Source organism: Nestor notabilis, unplaced genomic scaffold (assembly GCF_000696875.1).
Source record: "Nestor notabilis isolate BGI_N333 unplaced genomic scaffold, ASM69687v1 scaffold303, whole genome shotgun sequence".
NCBI lineage: Eukaryota > Metazoa > Chordata > Aves > Psittaciformes > Psittacidae > Nestor > Nestor notabilis.
This window is the reverse complement of record NW_009922141.1, coordinates 77,168-94,521: the sequence shown is the minus strand read 5'-3', so window position 1 is coordinate 94,521 and position 17,354 is coordinate 77,168. Positions and strand designations below refer to the sequence as shown.

Here is a 17,354-nt window from a genome sequence, read left to right as displayed (position 1 = left end):
TGGTGCAAAGCAAATTTACATAGTTGTCTATACTGTGCTATTATGTTGCATGAGCAGCTGGCTTTATTCTGTGGGTCTTGACATTTGATAGCAATGCATTCTATTTAAAATACATATTTAACACTTTGTTAGAAAAAGGTAATAGTAATATTTCTGTCAGAAGACAATTCTGTAGTTGTGTATCCCTCATGGAGGATACATTTTCTTCTTCCTACCCGTGGTAGTCCCTCTTTACTTGTCTCCTATGGCCTTAACCTTGCATAAAGCATCCAGTTTCTCACTCAGTATTTATGAAATCCTAAATACCTATGTCTCCTACCTGTGTTCTGCTGAGAGGTAGCTGGTTGTGAGTGGTGTGCTCTGATTGATCAGCCAGCTGATAAGCCAGAAAAGCCCATGTCAAATTCAGAATTACAGAAGTGGAACTTAGTTGGTGTTCTCTCCTCTGAGTGGCCATAGTGTCCATCTGTTGTTCTTGTGCCATCGTTCTCTCCTGGGTTTAGGAACTTGGTATATTGAAGATGTCTACTAAGCATAGGCTTAATTAGTCAGGTTCTTAAATTAATAAGGGGAAATTGATAGTCATAGCCAGGAGTTACCTAAAGAATAGCAGTAATATTGTTAACAATAAAATTGAGGGAATTGACTAACTAGGTATATTTTTGTCAAGATTCTTACACCTTAAATATATATATATTCTCATTTTGGAAATGAAAAAAATCAGATAGCTTCTAATTAAAATGTATAGATGCAAGCTTATAGCTCAATTTCCTGAGAGATTTAATAAAACATACAAATAATGGACTGTAAGAGAATTTATTTTTAGAGCGACACCATATTGTGTGTATTGGTTGCATCATTCCCAACTGTTCTTTAATGTTCTCACCTTTCCATAATAGCACAGGTTTTCATACATTCAGTGTAATGTTTACGCTATTTGTGCAGTTTAAGCAGTGTTCAGTATCTTACCTAAGCTTTAAGTTCTGATCACATTTCCAAAAGATTCCTTCTTTATTTTAGCCAGGAAGTGGTTACCTGGGCTTATGTGGTCTTCTGGCATGGTCTGCTTAGGTTTGCCAGAGAAAGTTGCCATCTTGTTAGGCAGCTTGCATGGAGCGATACGGAGAGGAAGAAGGGTGATCAAGGAGCCAAATTTGTGGTTTTGATTAGTATTTGGTTGTTGGATTTGATCTGGTTAGTGTTCAGTTGTTTATTTTTATATGGCTCCCAAATTCTTGGTCAACTGTTGGTTACAGGAAGAGGTTTACTCCAAGTCTGCAAGCTGAAAATAAATGATTCCCGAACACAGAACTGGGATAACCTAGATCATTGCAGACTCTTTCTGCAGGAGAGACTGATGCAGACTTCTCTTTTTTACCCTTCCGCAAATACAAAGGGATTTCGGACAGAAAAGTCCAAAGTCTTTAGATACCTGTGCAGGGATGAAATGAAGGCTTGCATCTCAAATTTTGTAACTTTCATTATTTGGCAGGAGCCTTGTTTTATCTCATTGCATGTTTTAGTTTTCTGAAATGACGAACCAAACCCACCCTTTTCTTTTTCCAGGTCTCCTGCAAGCGCAGAATCTCTTAACGCAACTACCTCAGCAAAGCCAAGCCAACCTCCTGCAGTCTCAGCCAAGCATCACCCTTGCCTCGCAGGTCAGGCTTGTTTCTACTGTTTATGAGGTGCTTTGAGGGGATTTAACTGTTGCAAGTGAATGGACCCTTTATAATATTTATCAGAGTAGGTATTGCAGCTGTAATAGTGAGTTTGTCTTGCTAGATAGATTCAGTGTTGAACTAAATATCAGTAACACTTTTGTGTGTCTTTTTTTGTCGTTTCCACCCTGATGTGCCTCTTTTCATGCATTTAAGGTTCTTAGTTTTGACTTTTAGCTAAAAATTTCCATGATTGATATCTTGAGTTAATGGCTGTAGAGCATCATTTGATTTCTTGTAAGACTTTTTTGGACCATCTACAAATTTGTGAAATGCAGAAGAGCAAGGAATGGGCTACCTAAAAAGCCGATAAAGAGGATTGCTGACAAGTATCTTTCTAGAAATTTCAGTGGTAGTCTATCTTTATTGTAGCCCAGTTGTTTTGGTATTATTGCTAAGTTATTGCCAGTCTTACTAGTTACTTTCTGTGAAAGTGAGGAGATTGTTAAAAATATATTAAAATATTCTGTTAGATTTTAATGTTAAAATATTAAAGTTCTATGATTAAGCTTTCAGACTGTAAGAAAAGCAATTTTAAGGTTGCATGTGCCTGCAAATTCAGTTTTGCTTCACTCTGGGTTTTACTGTGCAGTTTAGTTACATGACTGCATGCTGTTTTGCAAATACCATGTAATACTGTACGGTATTTTCCTGCCAACTTGGTTTCATATAAGAATTTTTTAGTCTGTAATAAGGTGCCTGAGTCTACCAAAGTCTTAGAAAACTACATTTTCTATTATACTACCTATAGTATTTTTCATGCACCATGTGGAAAATGGAATTTGTCTCACCTCTGTAGTTCATACCTCAGTTAGCAGCATGACTCCCTACTAAAGATTACACTTGGATTAAAAAAAAATATATCAAAACTGCAACAAGAAAATAAATTGTCAAAGGGTGTGAAGTCAGTGAAGACATATTGCAGTAATTACCCACTATGTTTAATGTAAATTAAAAAATATTAAAAACCTTTATAGTGTGACACATATATCTGCAATCCTAGAAAGATCATATATGATCACATTATTTCTCGAGAAATGGAATTATAGATCCTGACCTCCCTCTACCATCTGCTGTGCACGGCAAAACACTGTGCTAACCCAGAAGAAAATCAACATAAGGAGCTATGTAAAGACTTAGCTATATGTAGGCCATTTCTTTTAGAACAGCCATTTCTGGACCCTTCCACTGACTTTGCGTAGTACTGTAATGTTGTGTAGACTTGAGGCTGTTCTTATTTGCCCTGAAGGAGTCTGTAGTTTCAGAACTGGGCATAGGACATAAAAGCATGAAGTCACCTTTACTTAAGAGCCACAGTTGAACTGAGTAAAATTTAACTAAATGATTTGCCTCTGCATCTCGGTTCCTCTATGGCATGTAAGAAGGTAGAGTTATGCACTCAAAAAGCGTTTCCGATGTTCCTGTTGCACATAAAGCCTGAACTGTGCAAAATCACATCTTGATTTATTTTGTCCACCTGTGAGTATTTTCTGTTAGGCTCATTTTTTTTCAGATTCTTTTTATTGTTGCATAGTAAAATGCCCTGGTCTGCCCATGTTCAGGAATAGTGAACCTCATGCGGACTTCATGGAAAATTAGCCTTTTATATAGAAGTAAAATGTGACCTAAAAGGAATTATTTTATGCAGGTTACCTTTACTTACTTTCTTGTATCACCAGTACATTCATCCTTACTGTTGCAAGTATCCGCAGAAGGGTTAGAGGTAGACGTAGTTTTTTTCTTGCTGGAAGAGATGAGTCAGTCACAAGAGATGGCATTCGAGGAAACTTGCCATCTTTGCTGCACCTGTATGTACTCACTGTTCCAAGACTAAATAGGAGACTTGAATCTTTTGGGCTGATGACAATCTGCCACCTCACACAAGCAGTAAATTCAATTTTTAAATGATGAAAAGGGGATGAATGGCAAGCTGTCTATAAATGATAGAACTATATCAAGTAAGAGTATTCAGCCTTCTTTTGAGCAGCTTGTGCAGCAAGCGAAAGTTGTTGGTTATCTGCTGCATTGAACATCTCTTACTTTTCTTTAATTGGTGCTGACAGAGCCCTTAAAAGGCTGTCATACTAATACAGTTTTCTGGATTGTGATTGCTCACTCTTGAGAGGAATGTAAATAAACTGCAGGAACTTTCAGATTGCTGGAAATGTCACATTCATTGATCTTTCTCACAGAAATCTCACTTGTCTTTTTTTGAATTTAATTTTTGCTGATGACTCTTTTAAGTCTGATTTTCATCTTTTCCTTGCTATCTTAATAGCCAGCAACCCCAACACGCACAATAGCAGCGACCCCCATTCAGCCACTTCCACAGAGCCAGTCAACACCAAAGCGAATTGACACTCCCAGCTTGGAGGAGCCCAGTGACCTTGAGGAGCTTGAGCAGTTTGCCAAGACTTTCAAACAAAGACGGATCAAACTTGGATTCACTCAGGTGAGACTGTGTAACTTAGTGCCTGCCAGTGTGGAATCTGAGGTCTCATCTTTCAAGTCTGGAGGGGAGACTACATTTCCACCTTTTCCTAGGAGAACCTTCTTAAATAGGGTTATGCTCTGGCCTTTGTGTAGGGGATTTCTAAGAAATAACAGAAAAAGCCATACATCCATCTTACTTCTCTGTTGGTTTTAAAGCATAGCCATTTTCCCAGCAGGTACGTGCATTTACCAGTGCCAGATGTCATTGCATGTGCACTATTCATTCTATAGGATGTAAAATGAATGGGACAAAGCACTTTAAAGCTGTCTTCAGAAGTACAAAGTTCCAGAAATCATACGGCACAATTAACTGCTCTGCGTGTTTAAAACGTGTATCACAACTGTGCAGTTGCTTTGGATGTCAAAGGGTTTTTATCTCTCAAGCTCATTTTTCTATTAAATATCAATGATCTCTGTATTTAAGGCTTTTGCAAAGGTTCCTAAACAAAACCTGAAAGGAGTGTCACCTTTGAAGTTCTTTTGTTACAGAGGTGAACTGGAGTTGGGGTTTGTTTCGGTTTGTTTAAAAGCTCAGAAATATCCTCGGAGCGGGAGAAAAGTAATCTTGAATGCGGTGAAAATGGTTGAATGAGAAGTACAATTAAAAGTACAAAGTGCATTTATATCTTCTGTTATTCTGTTGAAGGGAAATGCTGCTTGGATCCAGGAGTCCTTTCTTATTAATATCGAAATTATTTTTTTCCCCCTGAAAAATTAAGATATCTGTCCAGGTAAACAATTAATTTTGGCAGGAGTTTGTGGTAAGCGTAGGCGTGTGTTTGCTAGAAGAAATAGCTTGCGAAAATCAAAGTAGGTATTTAAAAGTCTTAGCTCAGAGCAGTCAATCCAACATATGTGATTTGTTCTCCCTCCAGAATAAGTAAGACTACTGTAGCTGAAAGTATGTGCTGAAGTAAGATTTATTTTTCTGGCAAAGTCCGAAATGTTTGGAGAATCGGGATTCATAATGAAAGTTCCTGGTAGCATCTTAATTATAACTCAAGAACAGAATGTTCTTAATAAAATGAAGTGGATTTTGCTGGCATGTGTGCCTCCTTCCCTCCCTTCTTTCCACTAGAGGGAGGCACAGAAATACAAGGGATGGACACATACAAAGGCTAGAATAGAGCAGAGCAGAATAGAGTAAAATACAATAGCTTCCCTGTCGCCTGACTGAGGAGGTTCATGTAGATCTTTAGTTATTATGTTTAATCTGCCCTGCTGTGAGATGATTATAAAGGTTCAACTAGACTTTTAAATTATGGGTTAACCCTACTTTATTGACCCTGTTATGAATTTTCATGGTGAGGAAAAATGAACACAACTGCTCAGGCTTACATTTCCGTATGTGCTTTGAGCTTAAAAGAACAGAATCTTGAGAAAGTGATAAAATTGCATTTGCGCATTCCTATCCTGCTCTGAGTTTGTATGTGTATAATTAGGCAGTTCAAATAACTTCCACCTAATTGCATAATTGGATGATAATTAGAGACCCCTATTACTTTGGTTTCCTATAGCTGAATAAATAGACTGCCTTTCAGAGGATAAAAGAAATGTATTTCCAGTGGTACTGTAAGCTTTCTCAGACTCACGCCACCCCTGCCTTTCAAAAATAATTGTGAGATTTAGTTTGCATTGCAAACTAATCACTTACTACATTCTGTCTTGTGAACAATGTAACAGGTTTTGAATTTCAGCAGTTCTGTCTCTTCTCCCACTCTGAAAAGTGGGTGATGGATTTAAATCCTTTTGTTTAATTGCTTTCTTTAAAAATATCTCCATGTTTGACGTAGAGACACAATGAGCATGCTGCATCTTAGCATTATTGCAGGTATGTGACTAATTGGTCAGTACAGATTCAAGCTGTGTGAGTAAACATTTTAGACGATGTTAGTTTTGTTCCTTTAAAGGTATTATTACCTCTGCTAGTCTGTCTGAGCTTCTTAACAGACCAGAATATGCAACAATAATGTACCTTATAATCAGTTCCAGTTCAGTACCAAAGCTTCATTCGACCTACAGAGTAGATCGGGTATGGATACAGTGCCTTCGTCCTCTGTTCCGTGCAGCCTTTCAGTGGCCCACCCCAATTTATAAAATTCTCACCCCAGTATATAAATTCCTTTGCTTACAGCTGAAATGCTGCCACCTTTTGGCACTGAAAACTGTTGGCAAAGAAATGGTTAACTATTCATTTTAAATCAGACAGCAAATGTTAGTAAGAACAACATAAATACCAGAATTAAATTTAGTTGGGGGACTGGAGCAAATTTCATAACTCTTTCCTGCCAAGACATAAATCAACTTATCTCTAAAATGGTTTACATAGCCAGGTTTTCTTCTTCATAAACCCAGTAGAGCATACGTGTTACTTCTCTTGGAATGATTTATGAGTTTTAAAATGCACAGAATCTTGGCATATGGGTAGAGGTATAAATGTGATTTCCCACGTGTTTCCTGTGATTGAAGGGCATACAAACCAATTGCTCTGCTCCTCTTCTAGAAGGAAATTATTTTCTTTACACAACCTGCACAATTTACTAAGGTTTACCAAAGGCTGTTTTCTTCCTTGCTTGTATGTGGCCACTCTGCATGCTGTTAGTATACTTGTATCAATCTGTGGTTGTGGATCTGACCTAGAAGGAAAGAAAGCAAGCTTTACGCACAATCCAACTAACCCATTTGCAATTAAACTCCACTAACTATGCTCAAGCTTTTCAGTCTCTTCTTTTAGAATTTTCATGCTTTTTTGTGTTAAAAAATAAAAATTTAAATTAAACTACTTTAGGCCAAATACCATACTTAAATAATTATTTTTTTTTTCAAAGGGCAGAGCCTTACAGCTTTAAAGCAGAACAAGAAAACGTGATGGTGTTTTTAATGGCCACAATCAAGAATAGATTGGGGTTTTTTTAAACAACATTTTCCAAGTGTAAGCTACACAGATGTGTGTATGTATACATTAGGATAAGCAGAATGTCTGATAGCTAGCTAAAACTGAGTTTTGAAGAGCAGTAACAGATTTGAAGAGATGATCATCTGTAAATCTCCTGGATAGTTTTTTGACAGATGGGTAGTGATAGTGAAGACTACAGTTAGTCATTATTTGAAATGGATCAACTTCTTGTCCGCTTTGAAATGTGTATCTGGGAGGAGAAGTTTGGTTTGAACCTCAGAAGATACTAAAAGTTCAGATAAGAATATTTTTGCATCTCTTTAAATGTGATGTATGTTTGCAGACATCTTCTCAGGAGTGTTTTCTGTAATTTGAGAACATGAATTCACTTCATTTCTGCTTATTTGAACTTTTCTTCTTCAGTGTGAAATATGTAGATACTTAAATCTGCTCCTGAAGAGAGCTTGGCATTCACTTACTTTAAACAACTAAGAAAAACTTTACACGTTAATATTCTGTGGAATGTTCTACTCAGTGATAACACTCAGAAGACAAAGCATCAGGGATTTCCTGGAAAGAGTTACATGGTTACACTGACTGAAGCTTGACATTTCTTTATGATTATTTGCTTTAGCATGAATCTTGGTAGCACTGAGCAAGTTTCTGTGAAACTGAAATCCCGTGCAGCTGTGGAGTCACTAGGAGAACTCAAGAATGTGAAAGGATTCCTTGCTTTGGAAGTGCCTATGTTAGTGAATCCCTTTTTTTCTCTTTCTTTGTCCAGGGTGATGTTGGGCTCGCTATGGGCAAACTCTATGGAAATGACTTCAGCCAAACTACCATCTCTCGCTTTGAAGCCTTGAACCTCAGCTTTAAGAACATGTGCAAGTTAAAGCCACTTCTGGAAAAGTGGCTCAATGATGCAGGTGAATGAGTCTGTGTATTTCTTCACCAGCCTACCAAAATCAGTAGGATTCTAAAAAACCCTGAAAACCTGCTTCTTTTGTGCCCTTATGGTTTTATGAAGCCACCAATCTTTGTAATTGTCTATGGGACAAATAAAGGTGTAGGAATAAGGGTCCATACTTCCCTTTTCATGTGCCTGTCCTCATCCAAAACCATTCCAATATGAACTTCCAGAATTGTGTTCTGCAGCCAGCTGAGTAATTGCATGGGGTGAGGTATAATATGTCATGGGTTTCCTCCTTCATGTGTGTTAATGCATATAACTTCTAATCCTCTTCCAGCTTTCTTTTTCAGATGTGTAGTAGAGGGAGGGTTGCATGGTCTGTTGTTTCAGTAGGCAGATCTTATTGCATTCATCTCCTCCTACACCACTATGTGTGTTCTTTTAAGCTCTCTCCAAGGGTTCTTCAAAGCACCCTCTTCCTCCCCATAGAAGAGTTTTTTGTGGGTTAGGTTTTGCTTTTTAGTTCCAGGATTATTTTTTCCTGGGATGTAAGTTATTAATGATGCCAATGTTGGCAGTGTTCTTTTGTTTTCTATTTTTTTCTCCCACCAGCAAAAGGAGCTTGGGTGGTGGTGCTAGGTGTTAGGATAGAAAGTGCTTAAGAGTGCTGTCAGCCAGATTTTTCTTCCAAGTATGTATAGTATAAAACTGGTGGATCTGCTGAACAGATGGCAGGGATGGTGTGTGCCCTCCTATTTTTACCAAAGTGAAGAGAGCTTTATGCTGGTGCCTACAGTGCTCTCTGAAATTTTGAAAGTAATTGCATGCAGTGTTGAAAGTTTGTCCTGCATTGAAACAAGGGAGAGTCGTTCTGTTGTGTTGGCAGGAGTTACCTTTAGGCAATCTAGATCTCTGACAGAAAACATGAAGAGCTTCACATGTGCTCCAGTCCACAGGACAGCAGTCCCAAAACCTTCCAGCAACCCTGGATGAGTTGCTAGAAGAAATCTTCAGATCTGTAAATTTATGTTAAGGACTGTAAATAGTGTCAGGGTCCTCCACAGCCTGGAAGCTGGGAACCATTGTCTTTGGCACTGATTCAGCTTCATGAAAATCTTTGCGAAAAACATTAAGATGACTTTAAAGCCTACTAAAAGTAGGCAGGAGGAGCATACCAGTCATCCTTCCTAATACATTACATTGGAATTTATTGTTATAGAACTTTGTTGTGTGGGGTTTTCAGCGTGGAGAGAGCTTTCAGCATGTTTATGGATAATACTGGAAAAAGAAATTAAAAATCTAGAAAGTAATGAGCTGAATGTACTTGCCCATTTAACCCTACAAGAACGGTCTTAGGCATTATGAACTTTGACACCTGCTTATCACCCACAGATGCCAGTGCAGTGAGGGATCTCCAGTCATAATTAATAATTTTCTACCTACCTGTTGGTTATTTTGCACTAACTGCTAAAAAGTAGGGTCAGATGTGTCCTCTCTTTGCTCTTCTGTGGAGCCAAAAAGCTAGGTTTAGGGGTTGACAGCTACAGACCTGGTGTAGCTAAGGAAGAGGAGCTGCTAGCTGCGTAGGCCGTTCAGTAGAATTGCATGGCACTGAGTATCTGCTAACATCTCCAGAGAGAAGAGGTTGTACACTGTGAAGCTGGGTATGAACTTCCTTTTCCTCTAGCGTGTTGCAGAGTGGGCAGAAGAAATTTCAGGCTGCTCAGATTTTTTCCTGTTGCCTGTGGCTGACTGCTGCAGCTCATGGGTGTCAGCTTCTGCTTTCTTTTTGTTAAACAATGACTTGCAGTGAATGAGTGTGGGGTGAGGTAAGAGAGACGAACTTTGTATAGGTGCTACAAAAGGGACACTGGTACGTACAGGAGCAGAGTGCCCCCTCTGGGCTTACTCATACCTTTCAAGTTTTAAGTATGTGTCGTAATTTCCAAGTAGGATGATTAATGCCTGTGATCTTCAGAAATTTCTATGTATCTGGGATAGGTACAGGGTGGGTTTTAACACACCTTGCACAGGTGAAGAGCACTCGTATTAGACTGCACTGCATAAAATAAAATCTCCTGATTTACATTACTTTGTTTTTCAGAAAACCTCTCATCTGATTCAACTCTCTCCAGCCCAAGTGCCCTGAATTCTCCAGGGCTGGGGAGTGAAGGCTTGAACCGTAGGAGGAAGAAACGCACCAGCATAGAGACCAACATACGTGTGGCCTTAGAGAAGAGTTTCCTGGAGGTCGGTGATCCTGTTGCACTGCTCAGCCTATAAAGAAATGAAGAAACTTTGCTTAACAATCATATCTATTAGAGTGAGCCCATTACTGTGCTATTTAGAAAAGTGCTTGTACTAAACAAGGTGGATACAAAGGATGTGCCAAGAAGCACACATCAGTGTCTAATTCACTTTAAAAGAAAACCAACCAAAGAACACAAAACCTCTCAAAACACCTAATTAGTTCTACCAGTTTGCTGACTTTGTGATTTCGCATTCCAAGATGCTGAGCCATAGATCTAAGACTGAAATTCTGCACGTCAAAAAGGAGAAAAACAGATTACCCTTTCTGGGGATGGATAAATGGGGTGACAGTCCCAGCATACATAATGAGAGGTTTTTAGCCGGCCTTATGTTACTCTTGTTAGTCACTTTGTGCAGCTATATGGACAGATAACCTCTATAAGTAGCCCATTCAATCTACCTGTCTTTCGTTGTAGGTCTAGACAACTTGGGGTTCATTTGGCTATTGCTGTAGGTAATCTCTCCTATTCCTTTTTAAGAGATGCTGAAAGAAAGGTTTCCTTGTCAAGGTCTAAAATTCATTGAAGGATTAGTTCACGAGTTAGATCTCTTCTCTCAAAAACAAGCATGTGAGCTTAGTCTTCATCACCCATCTGTGAGGAACACAGCTTCCTATTGGTAGAGATGTTCCTGTAACTAGGAAGATGGAGGGCAGAAGTATCTGTTACTGTCCATCTCTACCACTGACCAGATTCTGGATATAAATGACCCATCTACAGTTCTGCCTAGTGAAGAAGTAGCTATTTAATGTAAAACGTCAGAATGTAATTTCACAGCTTTTCAAGTACTGTTCCCTTTTCTCAGAACCAAAAGCCTACCTCGGATGAGATCACCATGATAGCTGACCAGCTAAACATGGAGAAGGAGGTGATCCGCGTTTGGTTCTGTAACCGGCGCCAGAAGGAGAAAAGGATCAACCCACCCAGCAGTGGTGGAACCAGCAGCTCGCCCATCAAAGCAATTTTCCCTTGCCCAACCTCACTGGTAAGAATCAAGAAACTGTGCTGACAAAGATCACTGGAAGGGAGAGTTCTACTGTGCTCACTGTGGGAGCTGCACATGCTACACCTTCTGTGTACACCAGATTTGTTCTCACAAATGTATACTTTACTGGCATTTTAAACATCCTGCTTGCTTACTGAGAGAGATAATGCTTACAAATCAGGCACTAGTTGGGCCTTCAGTGTTTAATTTAGTCAGCTTGTGAGTAAATATTCTGTCTAGCAAATTGGCATTTGGGGTTATTGTTTTGAACATATACCAGATAGTAACTCCCGTTTGTATCTGGATGTTCTCTCTTGCCCAAACTTCTTTTGTAGAATACTGGTGATAAAAAATGCTCAACAGATCTACCCCTTCCCTCTTATTTTGGCTGCTCTGATAAGTAGGTGAGCAGCAGTAAAACGTGTTGTTTGGAGACTTAAGTCACACAAATCCAATGATACTGTTGTCACTTTTAGTCAGGAATGATTTGTATAAAAAAAGACGTGGAACAAAGGAACAATTTAGCTAATACTCATGTAATTAATTTCCCACACTTGTATTTGCCTCAGGTAAACACAAACTTCCTGAAAATAAGAGTAACAAAACACATGCATCAAGGTTCCTTCAGCTCCTTTGCTACCAATGTCCATGGAGGTCTGTTTTCATAAATAGAAACAGTAGCTATTAGATTTCATAGTAGCTATGCTAATAGGAATGTGGTGGAATTTATGTAGCCTATAGCTGTCCTTTTGTAGTATTTATTCCACCCTCATCACTGTAGTAGCTAATATCTTCCAGTGCTTCATTAAACCATTAATTTTGGTGATGTGTCTTTCTTTCCCCTCATCCTTGTCTCAGGATGTGTGCATGCAACCTTTTGTTTCAGGGGAAGGGACGTGTTACATGCTCTTAGCCTTTTTATTTATTTTGCTTTTTATCCCCAGTGGGTAAGCAAGGTTGCATGCCTTGCTACCAAAGCAGAACATCATGAGGTTTATGATAGTCTGGTTTAGTAAGCATGCACGTTTACTCAGACTGCAACTTGAGAAAGCTTTGCTACATAAATTTCCCTTTTCTTATAAACTGCCATTGTATGCAAGAAATTGAGGTGTTGACCAGAGTCTCAGTTTTTTCAGTGATGTTCCACTAAGCATTTTCATTTATTGTAAGCTTCTCTTAAGACACTGCTACCACTCAGATGGATGTCCTAGTCCTGCTGCCCCCAGCGTTCACTGGCTGTGTGCTTTGTTGATTCCTGTGTCAGCTCTGGAGATTATGTGTCTGTAGGATGATTTGGCTTAGTTTACTAGTTTGACTGCAAATTAACCATGTGATGAATTTTCAGTATGACTAGATAACCAATCTGACTAGTAACTTGGCTGCACCCGTGCTAGGGCTCTGAAGCAGGATTGGAGGGGAGCGCTCCTTTTGATGGCAGCTCACTTTTGCATTGGCTGAAGTCAGTCATTGTAACCATGGGGTTAGCTGTATTAATTCTAGGTCATTCACTGCCCTGAAATATGGACTGTGACCTTGGTCTTAACTGTTCAGTGGGCTGATGACAGATACGATGCCTGGGCTGCATTAGTGGGAAGTGTACTATGTATCTAGCTCTTTTTTATTTCGTACACTATTTGAGATGGGCAGAAAGCTTTTAGATCTGTCCCAGTTGGCCCAGTCTTGTTTAAAATGTATGAAGCATTTGACTTCCTATAAGGATATGCAGCATGAGAGATTTCTCTGATAATAAACTTCAGGTAAGAGAGGGGAAAGGAGGAAGGCTTCAGCCTAAATCCTTGGCCATGTTCTCTTGGGCAATTCTAAAGGATTCATTTCTCTCATTGATGTGTAACAGCCTTCAAATATTGATGTTGGACACCATTTCTTGTCCAGAAAAAGCACTTTCTCTCCTTATATTTCATTTTTCCTCCTAAGCTAGTTCCTCCAGCTTTGAATCTTTGGTGTTTTGTTTTTTTTTTAATCTGTAGTGTCTTCAGTTTATTGTAGATTTCTTGTAATCTGTCCACAAGTAAAATCAACTAATGTCATTTGTATGTTCTAAAATTCAGAGATCCTTCCTCTGGCACAAGGAAACTTGTTGAAGTAGAGCTTATAGCTTGGTTGAGTAAAAGTGAAATATTACTCTGCTTACCCATGTGAAAACATGACCCTAAATAGCTTTGCTAATGCTGGGGCATTTAAGTAATTTTATCAGAGAAAGGGATTTGGAGCTGAAAAGATGTTTAAACAAGGAAAAAACCCACGCAGAAATAATATATTCTGTAACTCTTTCTAGGAGAGTGACTCTGTTACAACATGGAGCTGTCTTTGAGAGGGGACAGAAAGAGAGGGAGGGCTAACTTGCAGTCCTCAGGCATTCCAGGTGTAATGGATTTATCTCCCTTCAAATCCTGAATGATAAAGCATAGATATTGCTGGTAATTAGAGAAAGTGCTATGGTTGGTCCACTAAATGATAAAGTAATGGGATGCAGTGATAACTTCCTCGGCTGAGGATGGGAAGAAGGAAATCTGATTCTAGTTGTTAACTCTTTCTGTCTTTAATGGTTGAGCAGTTGTATTCTTTTTCGACCTCCAGGTGGCAACCACGCCAAGCCTTGTGACTAGCAGTGCAGCTACAACCCTGACTGTCAATCCTGTGCTCCCTCTGACCAGTCCTGCTGTAACTAGTCTGTCAGTCACAGGTAAGGGCTGATCTCTCTTGTCCCCGCATTAACCTCTACCATTTCACCCTTTCAGGCTCTTCAGAAGTTCATTCAGTATTGGTCACTGGTATCCCAGGGCACTTGTGGTGATCATTCAGTTGACTTTTCTGGGAATAAAATCACAGGTGATGCTGAAATGACATTTGCTATATTCCATTGTGAGCTTCTAGAGCTCTTCAGCCTACTGCTAGGGACGTGTCATTTCGCTGTAGTCTGAGCTTCTCATTTGGACTCTTGGTGCTTTTTGGTCCTACAGAAATAAGTGTTCATCTCCCTTTCAGTTGGATGTGCAGTTCAGTTCAGGTGGGTGGTAGTTTCTGTTCAGTCATACCTGTGTTTTGTACTGATCTAACCAGAATCAATCTTCTAGGGACATCAGAAACCACCTCCAACAACACGGCAACAGTGATTTCAACAGCACCTCCAGCTTCTTCAGCAGTGACATCACCTTCCCTGAGTCCTTCCCCTTCTGCCTCAGCCTCCGCTTCAGAGGCATCCAGTGCCAGTGAGACCAGCACAACACAGACAACCTCCACTCCCTTGTCCTCCCCTCTCGGGACCAGCCAGGTGATGGTAACGGCATCAGGGTTGCAAACAGCGGCAGCAGCCGCGTTACAAGGAGCTGCACAGTTGCCTGCAAATGCAAGTCTTGCTGCCATGGCTGCTGCAGCAGGACTAAACCCAGGCTTGATGGCATCCTCGCAGTTTGCAGCTGGGTAAGGATCAATTTTTCACACCTTTTTAGCTGAGATGACAGAAGAGGGATAAATTGCTTTTATGTATCACTGTTTCCTTGTAGCTCACTTGGTGATTCTAGTGTCATTTATCTCAGATTCTGAAGGTTTACTTATAGATGGTCATTGGCCATTCCCATCAATGGACACAAATATTGTTTTCATTTTACAGATGGAAAAGCTGTGTTGCAGCCATGTTATTATTTGCTAAGTCATCCATCCCACTGCAGAGCTTAACTTGAGAGATGCAGCTTACCGCTGAGTCATAGGTTCTGTTCTGCTAACTGTAAAGTGGAGAGCTAGCCTAGGCCCACTTCCCACCTCTGTGCTCATTTCTTTGTCGTGAGCAAGAAGCTGTAAAAGATGCGTGATGCTGCACTGATTAAGTTTTAGCTTTAAAAATGTTGCTCTGAGAGGTGACAGTTTCTTGAATTCCTTTTCATTTACATCTTTCTTATCTGAATTTGGGAGATGCCGATAGCTCTCTAATGAGTGGCAGTTTCCCCAAAATACAAGAATATTTTACAGCAACAAACAGTACAAGTCGTGTATTTGCAGTGCCTGTGCTTAGGGCATGTCACTAACCACACGTCTGAAAGGCAATGTCTCTTCAAGGCATCATCTGTCCCTCCTCCCTCCCCTGTCTTTTTAAGGAAAGACGATGGTGTACTTCTGAACAGTGACAGCCTTTCCTTCAAAGTAACACTCCTTTTTGTCTTTGTTTCTCCATCGATCTTGCTTCCTGTAGAGGTGCCTTACTCAGTCTCAATCCAGGGACATTAGGTGGTGCTCTCAGCCCGGCCCTGATGAGCAACAGTACACTGGCAACTATTCAAGGTCAGTAGCGTTCCTTTTAATGCATCTCTGTCAAACAGCTTTGGTTTATGAGCTTTGTTTTTCCCTACCAGAAAAGAACACTGACTCCTCAGCAGCGGACATAAATGTTTTAGGAGTAAAGGTTTTACAAAATTCAAATGTGCAAATACGTTTTGTGTATCACAGAGGTAAGAGCAGGTACAACTTCAGAGTGGGGTTTAGAACTGTGTATGATCTGGTAGTGATTTACACAAGGCATTTAAAGATACTGAATGTGATCTGGAATTTGTTTTGTTATCCTTCTCTCTTTGGCATGTATCTGCAGTGGGTTAGACTTTTGCTTTTTATAGTTCTTCTAGCACAAGCTGGAGCAGAGTTGTGTTGTGTTGAGGTCTGTTAGGAGAGCAGTTCTGAGCAAGACTTGACCCTGAATTCTTGTCCTCATTTGTATTTAAAAAGAACCCACAACAAACAACCTACTTCCAAAGTCCTTAATGTATAACTTTAAATCCATAAATTCTCATTAAGAGGAGTAAAGATTTACTTTGGAAGTGCCACACAGAAAGAGTTGTTCTCAGTTTGTAGTTTGTCATCTGTAAAAACTAGATAGTGCAAGTACCTAAAGAGCTAGCTAACCTGTATATTCAAATATCATCTAAAGTAGCTTAACAAATCTTGTTTCCAGGGTACAAGAAAGAACCATTGTGTAGTGTCACAGTTAAATTTAGGAGATGATAACCTAAGGCAGACTGAACCCTGTAGAGTAAGTTGTAACAGTGGTTGTATATTGACATTTAAAATGTTATGCTCAAGGTTACGTGACCTTCTTCATCTTGTGATAGCTGTCATGCCATTGTGAGCCCTCATCTCAACACTTTCCAGTACAGGTTGCCTCAATGTACAGGTTTTCTGTGGCAGGAGACAGACCGGTATTGTGCTTAAAGATCTGAAGAAAGACGTGATGGAATTAGCTTAGGAGCGGATGGCAGAAACATTTTAGTATCTGCAAAGTCTTGTCCACTCTTCTTAAAGAAGTTTTTTAAAACACAACCTGTGATGAGATGACTGTTGTTAGGGTTGCAGAGAGCACACGTACTGGAGAAAGGAAAGTGCAGAGACCGGTTACTTCGTAGGCACATTTTGCATTATTGCTTACTGCTCATTTTCCCTTTTCTAGCTCTTGCATCTGGTGGCTCTCTTCCAATAACATCACTGGATGCAACTGGAAACTTGGTGTTTGCCAATGCTGGAGGTACTCCTAACATCGTAACTGCCCCTCTGTTCCTGAACCCTCAGAACCTTTCTCTGCTCACCAGCAACCCGGTTAGCTTGGTCTCTGCAGCTGCAGCCTCCGCGGGGGCCTCTGGACCAGTCGCCAGCCTTCACGCCACCTCCACCTCAGCTGAGTCCATCCAGAACTCTCTCCTCACGGTGGCCTCTGCGAGCGGGGCCACGTCCACCACCACTACTGCCTCCAAGGCACAGTGAGCCGGGCTGAGCTGTGCTGCCAGCAGCCTGTTTCACTGTGCGGTGGGATTGGCTGCCAGCGGGGTTTATAAACTGAAAATGTGATGGGCATCCTCTCACCGTGTTGCTGGGGACAAGGGAGAGAAGGAAAAGATATAAAAAACAAAAGCAAAACAGGAAGGATTTAAAGCTGGGACAGACGTTTGCCTAATTTTATAATAAACACTGTCTTTTCAGGATCGCTTCATGGATCGGAGAACTTTCTAACCAAAAATGTAAAAAAAAAAAAAAAAAAAAA

General features: G+C 40.1%; 1 protein-coding gene across 2 annotated transcripts in view; it reads left to right on the top strand.

Annotated features, from left to right (window-relative positions):
* POU2F1 (POU class 2 homeobox 1) overlaps window positions 1-17,213 on the top strand; it is a 48,895-nt gene extending 31,682 nt beyond the window's left edge. For both annotated transcript variants that reach the window (XM_010011463.1, XM_010011464.1), the window contains 9 exons: window positions 1,567-1,661; window positions 4,000-4,173; window positions 7,895-8,036; window positions 10,125-10,270; window positions 11,135-11,314; window positions 13,913-14,018; window positions 14,410-14,755; window positions 15,522-15,610; window positions 16,767-17,213. In XM_010011463.1, the coding sequence (XP_010009765.1) occupies window positions 1,567-1,661; window positions 4,000-4,173; window positions 7,895-8,036; window positions 10,125-10,270; window positions 11,135-11,314; window positions 13,913-14,018; window positions 14,410-14,755; window positions 15,522-15,610; window positions 16,767-17,077 (1,589 nt within the window). In that variant the 3' untranslated portion in view covers window positions 17,078-17,213. The remainder of the gene's footprint in view (window positions 1-1,566; window positions 1,662-3,999; window positions 4,174-7,894; window positions 8,037-10,124; window positions 10,271-11,134; window positions 11,315-13,912; window positions 14,019-14,409; window positions 14,756-15,521; window positions 15,611-16,766) is intronic.
* Window positions 17,214-17,354: the final 141 nt, after the last annotated feature.